The 15,014-nt window shown below is 34.7% G+C and overlaps 1 protein-coding gene across 2 annotated transcripts in view; it reads right to left on the bottom strand.

The window, feature by feature from the left end:
* LOC149075282 (uncharacterized) overlaps positions 1-14,874 on the bottom strand; it is a 29,033-nt gene extending 14,159 nt beyond the window's left edge. The window contains exons 1-5 of one of the 2 annotated variants that reach the window (XR_016193975.1): positions 14,721-14,874; positions 11,931-12,607; positions 9,065-9,169; positions 6,745-6,974; positions 3,997-4,063 (exon numbers count right to left, since the gene is read on the bottom strand). Coding sequence is in view for 1 of the 2 variants with exons in the window: in XM_089242614.1 (XP_089098740.1) it covers positions 3,950-4,063; positions 6,745-6,974; positions 9,065-9,169; positions 11,931-12,607; positions 14,721-14,743 (1,149 nt within the window). In the remaining variant the exon portion in view is untranslated. Of the gene's footprint in view, positions 1-3,949; positions 4,064-6,744; positions 6,975-9,064; positions 9,170-11,930; positions 12,608-14,720 lie in introns of both variants that reach the window. The other variant, XM_089242614.1, reaches the window with a different exon arrangement.
* Positions 14,875-15,014: the final 140 nt, after the last annotated feature.

The raw sequence follows: 15,014 nt of genomic DNA, 5'->3' as shown, positions 1-15,014 counted from the left end.
AATGTTGTAGCGGATGCTTTTTCCAGATTATCCGAAATTAATTTACCTGACTCGATTGATTACGCAGCTATTGCTACTTCACAGAGTACAGACGCTGAATTAACAGCCCTCCAACAACCAGGTGGGGTGCTCGATATAAAACCTATCAAATTCGGTCCTCAGGGTACAGAACTTTTTTGTGATTTATCCACTGGAATTATCCGTCCCTACGTACCAGAAAATCACCGATATCACGTGTTTACGGTCCTTCATAACCTCGCCCATCCAGGCGTTAAATCAACTGTAGACCTTATTCGTCAACGATTTGTGTGGAGTTCAATACGCAAGGATGTCACACGATGGACCAGGGCGTGCATCGAGTGCCAACGCTCAAAAGTGCATCGCCACACTCGATCTTCCATCAGTGCATACCCTTTGCCCCAATGCAGATTCTCACACATTAACATCGACATTGTTGGTCCTCTTCCTCCTTCTCGGGGTTTCACCTACTGCCTTACCTGTGTGGATCGATACACCAGGTGGGTAGAGGCTTTCCCGATGGAAAACCAAAAAGCCGAAACTGTTGTAGAGACATTCTACTCTGGCTGGATCAGCAGATTCGGAGTTCCGGAATCGGTTACCACCGATCAAGGGAGACAATTCGAAAGTGATTTGTTTCGCGCATTCGTTCGTTTTCTTGGAACTCAGAAAACACGCACGACAGCGTATCATCCGTCCTCCAATGGCATCGTTGAAAGATTCCACCGGCAGCTCAAAGGCGCCATACGCTGCCATGCCACGGAACGTTGGACTGAAGTGTTACCTACTATACTTCTGTCCATCCGAGCCAGCATCAAACCGGACATCAACACTTCTGCTGCTGAGATGGTTTACGGATCACCATTGCGCCTACCTGGTGAATTCTTCCGTAGTTTCGACCCTCAGCCAACACAGCCGGAATTTCTACGTGCTCTACGAGATCACATAAACACTTTACGTCCGATCCAAACTTCAAGGCATGGGACTCACAACGTTTTCGTTCATAAAGAACTTGCTGTTTCTTCCCATGTGTTCGTGCGGCTGGACACCGTACAAAAGCCCCTTCAACAACCATATTTGGGGCCATATGAAGTGATTGAACGATCTCCAAAAGTATATTCAGTGAACATGAAAGGCAAACTAACGAAAATCTCAATAGACAGATTGAAACCAGCATTTTTGCTTGATTGCACTTTTAATGAGCAATCACCGTTCACTGAACCGAAACAGCCTTATGTAACTCGATCAGGGCGTACGGTTCGTATAAGAATTCCTTGATATTATTCTTATTTGCATATTTTTTGAAATTAACAATATTATTGTTTTTTGCAACATTTTTTGAAAATTGGTATTATGTTTTGCAAAAAATTTTCATTTTTCAATGTTCTTATATGTATATTATATATGTCTATTATCTATTCTAGTAATCGTTTTTGCACATACATACATTTACTAATTTTTGATCATTTGTAATTTTTTTTTTTTTGCTCGACTATTAATTTGTGCATAAGGTATTTTCGTATTGCGTATTTTTTGAATTTTTCGAACAAATTTTTTTTTTTCCACATGTCAATGCCATATTAGTTGCCGTAACTATATTGTCAAATCGTCGTAACTATACTGTCATATCGTCGTAACTATATTATCATATTTTGTACATTGTGCCATATGCCGTCCTTCAGACTCGTGGGGGAGTACTGTGGCGCTACTTGTCTTGTACAATTTTTATGTTTTTATTATATTTTTTATGCCACTTACTAGCTAGGCATTATCTAGTGTGTTCTTGTATTGGAGTTCAGTCTGGCTCCAACTGTCGACCGAACATGTCCTAAAACTCTCTCTCTCTTCTATTAAATAACTAAAAAAAGAAAGGAGTCATGACTGTATGTTTCCGAAATAACAACCAGACACATCCACCAGCACTAGCATCACCATAAACTGTTCTGAGTAAATTAATTGATTTAGTTCAAACACAGTATGAACTTTAAATCAATCATGGTAATTTGTCATTATTTAATTAGCGTCAGGAACTAATATGATTTAGGTGGTCTATTGATTCAATAGCTAACTAATTTAAATAATTGTAATTACTAAATAATTGTGATTATAAAAAAATAATGATAATTAATTAATTAATAAGAGTCAGGAACTCTTCATGGTGGAAGAGTCAGGTTAATGGTGGTTAATCGCTTCATTAAAAACAGGCTTTGACTTGGTAAAAGTCACAAATAGCAACATTTACAAGCGCATTTTGGGCTTTTACCAACTCACTTTGGTAAAACCTAGGTTTGTTTCAGGCTTTTACACACACACACACTCAGTAATATATATATATTTTAAAAGATCTCTTTGAACCACAACAGGAAAAAATGAGTGATCATATTTGAAATAATTGAGAAAAAAAAAATTATCATTTCAAGTTAATAAGGGAAACAAAATATTGAGGGAAATTTAAATTTGACACAATGCATATTAAAAATTGCAATGTAATAAGGCTGGAACTAGATGAGGGGTAAAGGGTGCAGCAACATTTGGGATAAAAAGAGAAAAAAAAATTTACTTCAGAACATAATGCAAAGTAAACTTCATCATAGACATATGGAAGTTTATAATGGAAGAGGGAGGCAAAAAAATTTTGTTCTTCCTGACAATCATGGTCACGGTGCTGCAATGTAAGGCCACAACAGGCAAAATGCCCAACGAGGTGAAAAGAAAAAGAAAGGCACTCCACAGGCGTGTGTAATAACTGTGATAATAGTACAATTAGAATTACAAAAAAAAATTAACCAAAAACGAACAAAGTATAGTAGATGCTGCCTAATGGAATCATGACTAATGAGCTATTGTTATCACTTCCACAAAGTACAGACAAGACGTATTATCACGACATGTAAGTATTTGTTTTTGTAAGTATTGTATTTGTACAGGGAAGTATTTGTTTATAGTTATCAGGATTTATATTATTTTGGTTTGTGTTACCTATTCCTTTTTCAACCAAAGTTTATTTTTTGTGCATTTTGAAGCTGAAGCTGTAGAAGACTATTGTTTTCACCAATAACTTACCATTATAATTATTGTAGACTATGTAAGAGGAGGAACTTGGTGAAAAGTACAGAAATTTCTATTGTCCATTCACAATCATAATGTCGTCATCAGGCCATGGTACCCACTATGATTCCTGCTACTAGGGGATAGCTGCAGTTGCAAATTGAATCACCTTCCCCCAAGCATATTCTTGAGAGAAGAGAGTGATTGGATTTATAATTGTGATTAATATTGTGGGAGTTTATCCAAATGTGGGATGTGTAACAAACATTAAAAAATATATAGTTATTTTTTCTATCATTCATATTTATTCTCAAGCTTTTAATTTTCAATTAATTGCATCTTTAAATTTAAACACTAATAATTTTTTCCCCTTCCATTCAAGACCAATGTTCCCTCTAAACTGCACACAGACAAAACATTTTTGCAGCACAGAAGACACTTGCTATATTGGTATGAAGTTTTGTTTTGTAATTCGCTGCAAATGCCAAAACTATACACAGAGTAACAAGTCTGAGCGGGTAAAAAAAAGAGGAGAGTTGGAAATGAAGGTGATTTTAGTATAATGGCTATAAATAGTTTATTTTGAGAAAAACTAGCTGTGAAGAGAGGTTGGTAACAGAATAAAGGTTTTTACCTATGAAGGTTAAACTGTAGTTATAAGGACATGCACTTTTTTGTTTCAATTAATTTTATTCTTGAAATAAATTCATATTCATAAAATCTATGTATTAATTTCAGACTGAGAAAAATATTTCAAAGAAATGTAGAGGCATATAATTATTGAAAAGAAAATCTAATTAAATTACATCTTTGCAACTGAGACTTGAACATAGACTGAGACTTGTCCAGATAGAAAATGTAATTCATATATATATTGACTTACATTCAATTTCCAGTAGTTGTGCAATATATCGGAACATGATAATGTACCTGACACTGAAGAATTATCTCTTGGTTTCTCAACAGCAATACTTTCAGACTGGATAGAACATTCCAACTGGAATATATGAAGTTATTTACAAAAAAGGCTTAAAATAAACAATATATTTTTTTTTTCCAATACACACACTGAATATGAAAATGATACGTTTAGGCAAAATGAAACAATTTAAATGAAAGATAAACATTTTTGAATAGTCTGAGCATTTTAAAAATAGAGATAAATACTATATATTTGTTGAAACGATAAAAATATAATTAAAATCTTATGTAATTGAATAGGTCAACAAAAAAAAAAAATATTGGTCACAATCCTTGTTTTTTCCCCCCTTGATATGAGTGTGGACATTAAAACTTTATTAAAATCGTTTTTACTTATTATGCATGCTAAAAATGCAACATTTTTTTTATAAAGACCTGGTGCAACAAAAATTTTTGTCGTTCTTTTTTTAGCCATTTGAAAAAAGCTGCTTCCACATCAGTCAGTATGAACTTCTCTGAATCTCTCCTTGCAGTTTTTCAGTTCATCATCCAAAAACTTTCATCAGTTTATCTTCTTACTTCAAAGTGATGGCTAGTAAACATCAAAGAACTGATTTTTATATCTCACTTTCTTACTTTTTTGGCCTTCAACCAACTGTATAGCTTCAATTTTTGAATCAATAAATAGTGTTTTGCACTTGCCATTCTCAAAAATCAATTTGAACATGCTAACACCACCACAAACAATGTTTGATTGGCAATTGTGCTCAAAGTTTTGGAGGCTAGATTCTTAGAGATAAATAATGTCTTTTTTTCCTAACAAGGTTCCACACAAGCAAAATAAAATGTAAAAAAACCAAAAATAAATGTAAAACAAAGAGGATTTTGCAGTACTTAAAAATGCCTTATTGGAATATAATCCAGGAAAAAAGAGGGACATTATCAGATGCACATACAAATACAAATACAAATACAACGCCACAACAGGCAAATTGCCCAACGAGGTGGCTGACTTAAGAACATTATGGATCCCCGAGCCCCTACCTACTACTGCTACACCACACATGCACCCCCCCCCCCCGCGGAACCCCCCAACGAATCGGTAAATGCGGGAATGTGCGTGTACGTGTAGTGCAACCTGACGTATAGTTTGTTTCTGTGTAATGCTTGTTATGTGTAGTGCTGTCATCTGCCCCCAGTTTTACTAACTATGAGTGAAGTGTTATGGTTGAATGATTTACCGTTGTAGGACTGTTGCTCTCTGTGGCGAGACTTTTTAACGGGGAGATCGGCTCGCATTTGCGCCTTGAAGTTGGGAACCACAGAAAACCAACTTCAGCCGACCACCACTGTGGGGTTCGAACCCGGATCCTCGCATCACGAGTCCGGCACTATAACCACTCTTCTACCACTCAACCACTTTCTACATAAACATTGTAGAAAGGTAAATTTACTCATAAAAATTCTGGGAGAGTATCACAAAGAAATTTGTGATGAAAATGGTTGAAAATTCATTATATAAGTACTCTGCCAAAATAGCGTTAATTAAAAGCAATCAAAATACAAAAATAAGGAACACAAAATTTATGGGACATGGAAAACCTTTATCACACATGAAAATTCATAATACCTGTGTTTATTATAAGTGAGTTCAACTATATAAATAATACAGTCTACACTGATTTTACAAACCTCCAATTTATGAACTGCACATTTTTACTAACTGATCTGGTCCCAAACAATATGCTATTCCTGTAAACGTCTTTCCCATTTTATGAGCTTTTGCTTTTTTGAACAATTTTTCACGTCTATACTGGTTCGTAAAAATGAGTGTCTACTGCAGTTTCCACAATTCATCTATAAACAGATATGGAAGATTTGTAGCCTTTAGGTTTATGGAATTTTCCTACATGAATGCAACACCAACTAATTTCTAATAACTGGAGTCGAAAAAAAATGTCAAGTCATTACTGGAAAACACATAAAATGGCTTTTTAACTTGCAAAATTAATTTTAATTGAACAATTGGCCAGGAAAACCAAGTCAGGTACTTTTTTTCCTCATAAAAAAATATTTATATAAAATAACGAGACAATATCACTATTCTTTATACAAAATTAAAGAAACACATTTGATAATATGAAGTTCATAAAAAAAGTTTCATTTGAAATACCGGTATGTGCTCACCTTCCTTGCTCGAGTTTTAACGATGGTTACAGTGATTTTTATCCTGAGTTTTGACACTCAGACATTAACTAGAAAAGTGACACCATGATGGAAATTTGAATGTCAGAGAAGTCTGAAATGCCCTAACTTCCTGCATATAATCCCCAGATGCAAATTTTGCTACTTCATGAAAAAATATCATAGGTTAATCCGCATGTAAAAATTGTATTAATAATAATGAAATTTTAAGAAATGGAAGGGGTTGTTTGCAGAAAAAAAAGTGAATTTATGTAGCATATGTTATGGTCAATGTGATAAATCCAGTGATTATGCATAATCTCTGAGATTTATCACATTTATAGTAACCTACACAAAAACTATATGTCTATAATACGTCTATATATCTTTAAAAACTATTTTTAGAAACTAATTTCTAAAAAGATTTATTTCCATTTCAACCAATCGGAAAAGGCTGCAGATAACACATAGCAGTATTATAGGTCTGCACTAAGAAATTTGAATGCTTTTATAACTTACTATCCATGTATTGTACAAAGAAAAATATGGTAACTGAAAACAAAAACTACTAACATCAGTTCTCTCTGGCCTCATTGCAGGAGAATGCGAGTCTTCTGAATCGTTCAGATTTGCAGCTACAGGTGTTAACAAGACACCTATTTCGCCAGGTTGTTGAAGTGGAATGTTGCTATTAGAATCACCAAACACATTTACTTCTTCTGGGTGTTCAACTCTTTGTGTACTGCTGAAGCTTACATAACTGGGAACTGTTGCATCCTCTTCATCAGTCAAAATTTCAATATCTAAACAAGATAAAATGATCTATACATTTTCTGAAAAACAACACATGCAGAAATAGGAAATAACCATGTTTAATCAAATGTCAAAATAAATATTCAGAAGTCTGCATGGCCCCCCACATAGAGGGGGGGGGGCTGGCCAGGGCTCTAGCCCTGGGGCCCGGGACGGTTATCACATTTTTTTTACTTTGTCACGCTACAAATTAACTACAGAAGGGGTCCATTAAAAGTCTGACCGAGGGGCCCGCAAAAGATCCCAGCCTAGGGGGCCCGCTACAGGATGTGGGGGCCATGGAAGTCTGACATCAATTTCAATTTTCATTTCAAAATTGAAAAAAATTGAAGAAATATTAGAAAATTCCTTATCGAACGCCTCAATAGTGACTTCAAATAAAACAATTTAAAAAATACATGGATTAATCATAAACATTCTTTGCTCCCAAGAAAAAATCATCTTAACTACATATCAGACTAAAAGCTGCTACTACTACTATTTAATCATGCATGCAAATCATACACATTCCTCTACAGAATTTCTAAAGAGAATTGGTGTATGCCAGAATGAGTGTTCTGAGTGTATGTGTCACTCTCACATATTTGTTGTCAGAGTTGTGATTATTTTCTGTTCTTGCTGGTGTTACCACTACTTAACCATACATACTCCTCATATACATTCCTCTATAGAATTTCTAATGAATTGGTACATGCCAGAATGTGCATGTACGTGTTGTGAACCTAATGTTAAGTTTGTTTCTGTGTAATGTTTGTAATGTGCAGTGCTGTCCCATCTGCCATAAATATTTCTAACTATGAGTGAAGTGTAAGGATTGAAGATTTTACCGTTGTAGGCTTGTTGCTCTCTGTGGCAAGACTTTTTAACAGAAGATTAGCTCGCATTCGCGAACCACAGAAAAGCAACTTCAGCCTGTAGCGATGGTGAGGTTCGAACCTAGTTCCTCATGATGCAAGTCTGTCACTATGACCACTCGATCACCGCAGTAAGGCGTCTCTTGCTGGTGCTGACATCTACCTTCCACAGTTTGAAGTAAAGATGTCGAATATTCAAATTTTTCCTGTTATGTCAGTGGTGTTGTAGGTCTGTTCGGTCTCTGCAGACTTTTTTTAAATGAGAGAGACCAGTTCACATTCACATCTCAAAGTTGGAAAACCACAGATAACCCAATTTAGCTCATACGCACAGATAGACTTGAAAGTCTGTAGGGGTATGATGATGATTGCTGGAGGAGCAGGATGATGTCAGTTTATATATACGTATATACATTAGATCAGTAGGCTCCATCTTTGATGCTGGGGGGGGGGGTTGCCCCCATATCTCCTACCAAGCTTCAGTCAACCAGTACTGAGCATCAATGGGGTTTGACTCCTGATTATGATGAGAGTTCACTTCAATGCCCACATGACTGCACACAACGGCTACTGAGTGTCTGTGTGCATAGACAATGAAAAAGTTATTTTATTTTATTTTTGAAACGTATAGTGTTAGTGTTTATATTTAAAAAAAAATTGCATTTATAATCAGTAAAATTTAAAAAAAAATCGTAATGGATTCTGCTGTATTTGGCCTTTTTCTTATTATTGACCATTTTCCTCAAATCAGTCATTTTTTGCACACAAGAACTAATTAGATGTGGACCTACAGTTCATTGTCGATCATTTTCAAGAAAACAGAAATTTGCAATTTGCTGTATCATCTATTACTCTATGCTTACATGAACACATTTACATTGAATTTGATATTAATGATAAATACAGTCGATCCCCATATGTTATAGCAACTTGACTGAAAACAAACCTCCAGGTATAACCAATGAAGTATCTAGTCCTACCCCATGAGATTTGCTCTTTTTACATCAAATATAACAAACCAAATATTGTTCTCTTGAAGATTGTTATAGGGGGAAGGTTTGATTCCACCTATAACTACTTTGATGTATGCAGTAGTTTCCATAGAATTTAAAAGAGGTGAAGAGAAATATTGAGTGAACTAGGCTGTTACAATTCATCATAAATGCCATTTCACAATGAAAAAAATAATTGAAATTGCTACAAAAAGACATCAATCAATGTCTTACCTGATTCTCTTTCAAGATCTGGAGCGATATGTTTGTTCATTAATGAATGATACTGTTGCAATAATGCTGAATCTGATTCGATTTCTCTGATGAAGCATCTCAGTCCTATATTTATACCATAGAAATCACAATTACAATTATCATGATGAATCGTAATTATCACAAAACACAGTAAACACAAAATTATAATAGGATAGAATGAATTATAAAAAAATAAGAAATTTTGCAAGACAAATGAACCAGGGGGACACAAAAACATAACAGTTAAATACCTCGGCTAAAGAACAATTTATTCTTTCCCATAAGTTTCCATAGAAAATCATTTTAATTTGTTCCAGGTGCGGCAGAACAAAATTTGAAGTTTAGCAAAACCATATATAATAAATATAAAACTAACAGAGACCAAAATAAACAGGTTGGCAATTTTATGAAGAATTTACAGAAAGATGAAAAACTGAAAAAAAAAAAAAAGATTTTTATTTCACATTATACATATAAAACAACCCAGTTGGGTTCACTGGTGCCACTTGGGATGTGGCGATCTCATTTCTGTGTCTCATACGTATGCAAATGGAAAATATATCTCTTACAGTGTCCAGACCATTCAGTTTGATAAAAGTTTTGCACCAAAAGAACGTTTGCACTGAAAAATTCTAAGACTAGTTTTTTTTAATGCACTTTTCACTTTGCATAATCATTCATTTTACATTAGCATTAAGTATTGCAAAAGCTTTCTGGAACAGAAATAAGTGTATTTGGAATCGGATTAAAAAGACTGATTCTGATAATGATTGTGTGAAAACTGAGCTCACGACGTGACTGTGTTTCGTGTGTGTGAGCATTTGTATTCATGTCAACCAAAACGTTCGTTAGCCAAGGTAAAAATATTGTGAAAAAAATATTTGCTAGCCAAAAAATTTGTAATCTGATGTTGTGGTTAGTAGAGACATCACTGTAATGAATAAATTTGCGGTTATGTATAAGAATCAATTTTCTTTTCAATGTTAGTACTACTGGTAACAAAGTTGAAGAAAGCTGAAAAAATGTTTTTTACATGCAAACTTGCTTATATTTGTACTGGTTAAAAAAGATAAGCTTAACTAAAATTCAATATTATTGGCACATCAATTAAAATTATCATTGATGAGCAATTTTAAACAAACAAAAATATATTCAGAAGTAATAAAATATTTAGAAAGAAAAAAATTTAATGGAAATCTTATAGAACCACGTGAGTATATTTTTGAAAATATGTGTTTTGCAGATTTCTAATATATTTCTCATGTACCTCACCAATTTAACGCTGTATACCTTTCACATTTCACATCAATTTCTCTTTGTTTTCTCATACAGTTGACAATGCTTTTCACAGAATACTCTGTTTCTCTGGCATTTTAAATTTTGAAAGAAAGGTACTTTTTCCAGATATTATGCCAAGGTGAACTAAGAGAGAAAATTCTATTTTTCCCTGCTGGGAAAAACTTCACATTTTACTTCAACTAATTTAAATTTTTGAAACAAGGAATAATGTTTTTTACTGTTGATATAAAAACCTTAAGAAGAAAAGTTAGCTGTCTCCTTTAAGAATCGAACCTGGGTCCTCTTGCCTACCTAGCAAGTAGGCTACCTAGACATCACGGACACAACCTTTCTTTGTCTATAACACACATTAACAGCATGCTCCTCTGAGTTTCCACATGGGGAGAGAACTTTCCTGTAGTTAAGGAGGGAGGCCAGAATGTCTACACCCAGTGCAGCATGCTATTAATGCCTGTTATAAAGAAATGAAGGTCATGCCTCTGGTATATAGGTAGCAAACTTGTCTGGTATGAAAGACCTGGGTTTTTTTGATTCATGGAAGACAGAGTTATGTTTATTATATTATACAGTTATATATTACATTATGTTATATTATATTATGTTATATTATATTATATTATGTTATATTATATTATGTTATATTATATTATATTATGTTATATTATATTATGTTATAGTTTATAATATTAAATAAATGTTTGTTAGTAGTGTTACGTCATATTAAATAATAAGAATAATTTATTCTCTGTAGCAGTGTATTCTGCTAGTATATACATAATAATTGTGAAAGTAATTGTAAAAAAAAATTAAGGAATTCCAGGAGTACCATCTGTTTTATCTTGCACAATAAGTTGAATTTTCTCTGAAAGACATGAGAAATTTAGCAAAGTCAAAGCTATGCTGATTTCTTCCAGGTAAAATATAATACAATAGACTCTTGATAATCTGTGTGATAGCACAACCCATTCAGTGATACAGCATTTTCAGGAGGGTTTTCTTCCAGCATAGAAGAGGAAAACATGCCACTGCATGTCTTTGAGTAGAAATTTATATTACAGTAAAATTTCTACTGCAATAGAAACTCTTTTTTATGGACACTAACAAGTCAAAAAAATTTGTCCATAAATGAGGGGGTGACTGCATCTGAGGGGTTTTACTGTGCTTAAGTAGGCTTTTTCAATTGACTCCTAGAAAAATCTGACAATTTCAATGATTCGGCAAACCCTGGTCTGATATGTGAGCCGGATAAGAAAGAGTCTACTGTATTATCAACTAGAACATATATTGAAGCACGGTACTTGCAGGTAAGAAGATTTGTGAATTAGATTAAAAATAACTAAAAAAATATGTATAAATAGAAATAGCTATGACGTCTGACTAGAACCAGTTCAAAAATTTGCTATGGTCATACTTCAAATAATTATTCATTTTAAGTAATAAAAATAACATGAACCAAAAAATATGAATCTGAGTTGTTTGATTAAATATAAAGCACTATCGTGTTCATTCAAAAGTTAATAACTTGCACTTATTCCACTATTCTTACCTATAGTGTGCGTCCGGCAGACTGAAATAAAAACAAATGACACAAGTGAATGCCAGATCAGAGTGAAAAAAGTGAATGCTATACTCGAAATAGAGTTCACTGAACAAACAATATAATTCAGATTTATTTCTTTGCAAATATGTGGATCTAATGTTTCGGTTTCTTCATAAATGTGTGATGCACTGAACAAGATGCCAAGTATTACAGCCAAGAAAGATGCTTTTATTTTGAATACTGTTCGAGAATGTACCCTGACGTCCTTGAGAAATCGTTGATGCAAGAACAAACGGCTGCATAATGTTTTACAATAGAAGCCAAAAGCACACCAGCAATAAACAAGGAAAATGCTCACTGCTCCACCGGGAATATCTTTCTCTGTGCTGTCAGACACTATGTCATAAACTTTATACCAAGTATAAGATATTGCATATGCAAGTGCACACGTAAAAGTCAAAGCATGCAGGAATGTTCCCAAAATGGGTCTCTGCCCTTCTTTTAAAGCGATCCCATTGATTTTCGCAATAATATACCAGGCCCAGTATGGCAAGTGTCTTGATTGTTCAGTTCTTTGCTGTTTGGGTTCAGATCCAGCGATTTCTATCAGAGAAATGAGTTTCTTATCAACACCTGCAGATTCGTAAAAACGTCTGGACGTTAAGGATTCAGCTCGTCTATGCCTGGAAATGATGTAAAAAAATCATTTAATGATAAGACTAATATTTTTTTATACAAAATATCTGTAAATACCTGTAGCTTCAAGCTAGGTTTTTATCAGGTAGTTAATGTTAAAATGAAAACAGGGAGTTTCAAGTACAGTTTCAAGTCCACTTTTAACAATTATACTTTTAATAATACAACTTGTAACAATTTCAAACTTGACTGTACACAAGTCAACTTGATCTTGAGATTCCATCTAAATATAACCAAAAAACTTACAGTATAGGCCTATACTCATGTATAAGTCTATTCCCTCCACTCGAGGACCACAAAAAACTATAACGACAATCAAGGTTTCTCTCCACTAAAACTGACTGACACATATATAATTCAATCCCCCCCCCCCTCAATTTCGGAACAATATATTTGAACAAAAAAACTCAACTTATACATGATACATGGTTTAATTTATTAAATAGGAAACATATACGACAGGTTTATACAAATTGTCATCAGTAACATTAACCTATCAAAACATTTTTAAAATGGCAACTAGATAGATTCGTCAACCTGGCTTGTGTGAAAAAAAGACGAAACTCCCCTTCACTATGGATGGAGATACAAGGGAGGGGACATTGCTCCCCACATCAATGGCCGAGCACACTGATATAATGTATATTAGATATACATATATATCAGTGAATTGACATCCCCAGCCTTTCAAGTCTATCTCTGCCTATGGCAAGATGACGTCATGTCTTTTCTATTCTCAGAAGAAATTCTTTTGGTGAACATCTGCCAATTTTAAGTTATGTAATAAATGTGAAACCCGAATTTATAACTTAATAGTAGGTAGATTTTTTTTAATGCTAGAAACCAGAATCTTATAATATGGTTATGTCTTTAATTATTTAGAAAACAGCTTCTGGTGAGAATGGTTATTTGCGCGAGAGATTGATCAGAGTGCAGAGAAGAGTGTTCATTAACACAATTCCTGATTGTGATTTAGCCTGAATTCCTAGCTGAGGTGTTTTAGATTTCATTAAGCAATTGTTTTTAATCCCACAAATCCCTAATTTGACATGCACTCGTATCAGTAGTCTACAAGAGGGTGTGCGCTAGTATTTCATTTGCTAATGTGAACTGTGCAATGATCCCTGTTGGACATCATTTGGAGTATCTTCTTTAAGTCTTTTGCTGCACTAGATTGTGCTATTTATGATTTCATTATATCTTTATTTTTTCACTGTTGACGTGAATTAAATTGACCCATGGACAATTTAATTTACGATTTTCTGACTGTGAGTGCAGTACATTCTTAAGGCCCAAGCACGGCCTGGGGGACCTCACAAAACTTAAATTTGGGTGAAATTTTCAAGAATTTGACTGGTAAGACCTCAGAAAAATCACATGATCCAGGGACCCATGATGCTCTTGAGATGGCCCTGTCCGAGTTGATTATGAACATAGGTTCCATTGTAAATATTGTTTGCCTTGATGGGCACTGTCACTGCTCTCTAATGTTTTCTAAAGAGTTTAGGCTACTTGAGTGATGTGGAACTGCACCACAAGTCCCTTCAGTGTGCTTTGGAACTGCATCGCATCCATTGAGTGGTCTGCAAATATACAGCGGGTCACTTAAGTGATCTGGGAATACCCCGCACCTAACTAGAGTGATGTGCAACTGTACCGCAGGTAGCTTCAGAGTTATGTAAATGCACTGCTAAGTTTTTTTTTCAATTTGATTTGAGGTTGCTGGCCAAGCAATGAGCGTGTATGATTTACACCAGCGGTTCTCGACACTTTTTTGACTCGTGGAGCCTTTTTTAGTACATAATTTCTATGGCAGAGCCCCAAAGGCCTCTTCCATTTTGTTTATGTATTAAATTTACTGGTTTACTTCACTTTCCTCTGGTGGCCGCGGACACCGTGAGAAGTGCATTCGGAGCCCCGGTTGAGAACCACTCCTTAACACAATGAACACAGAGAAGCCCATGGAAATATCCCGGAATAGGGGGATTGGCTCTAACACATGGCGGGCGGCTTGTATATAACCACCTCAGGGTATGCATGTGGCCATATGAAAATGCAAGAGAGTCACCGTCAACATGAAAATGCGGGAAAAGTTCTCACCTTCCAATTCTTTCACGTATCATATTTCAATTGAAGATTAAAAAAATAGTTTTCTTCAACAAATCATTTTCTTTTACCATAACTATATTCGAAGTGCCTACGAGGGGGCGGGCGCTTTAATAGTTTCTTGCATATTGTATACAAACAAAGTAAATATCGATTAGGGCATTTCGATATTTTTTGGACGTTCTGCCACTTCGGCCAAAATGCCCATTCAGTAATTTTTATTTCCAGAAAAGTTGTTATTTACATTGCTTTAACCTAAGCTAATTACTGTTTCAAATATTGTAAATC

This window comes from Pholcus phalangioides, unplaced genomic scaffold (genome assembly GCF_987345545.1).
Source record: "Pholcus phalangioides strain wild (caught in Gottingen) unplaced genomic scaffold, Ppha-v1.0 ptg000015l_1, whole genome shotgun sequence".
Lineage (NCBI taxonomy): Eukaryota > Metazoa > Arthropoda > Arachnida > Araneae > Pholcidae > Pholcus > Pholcus phalangioides.
Note: the sequence above shows the minus strand (reverse complement) of the source record. Positions and strands in the feature narration are given on the sequence as shown.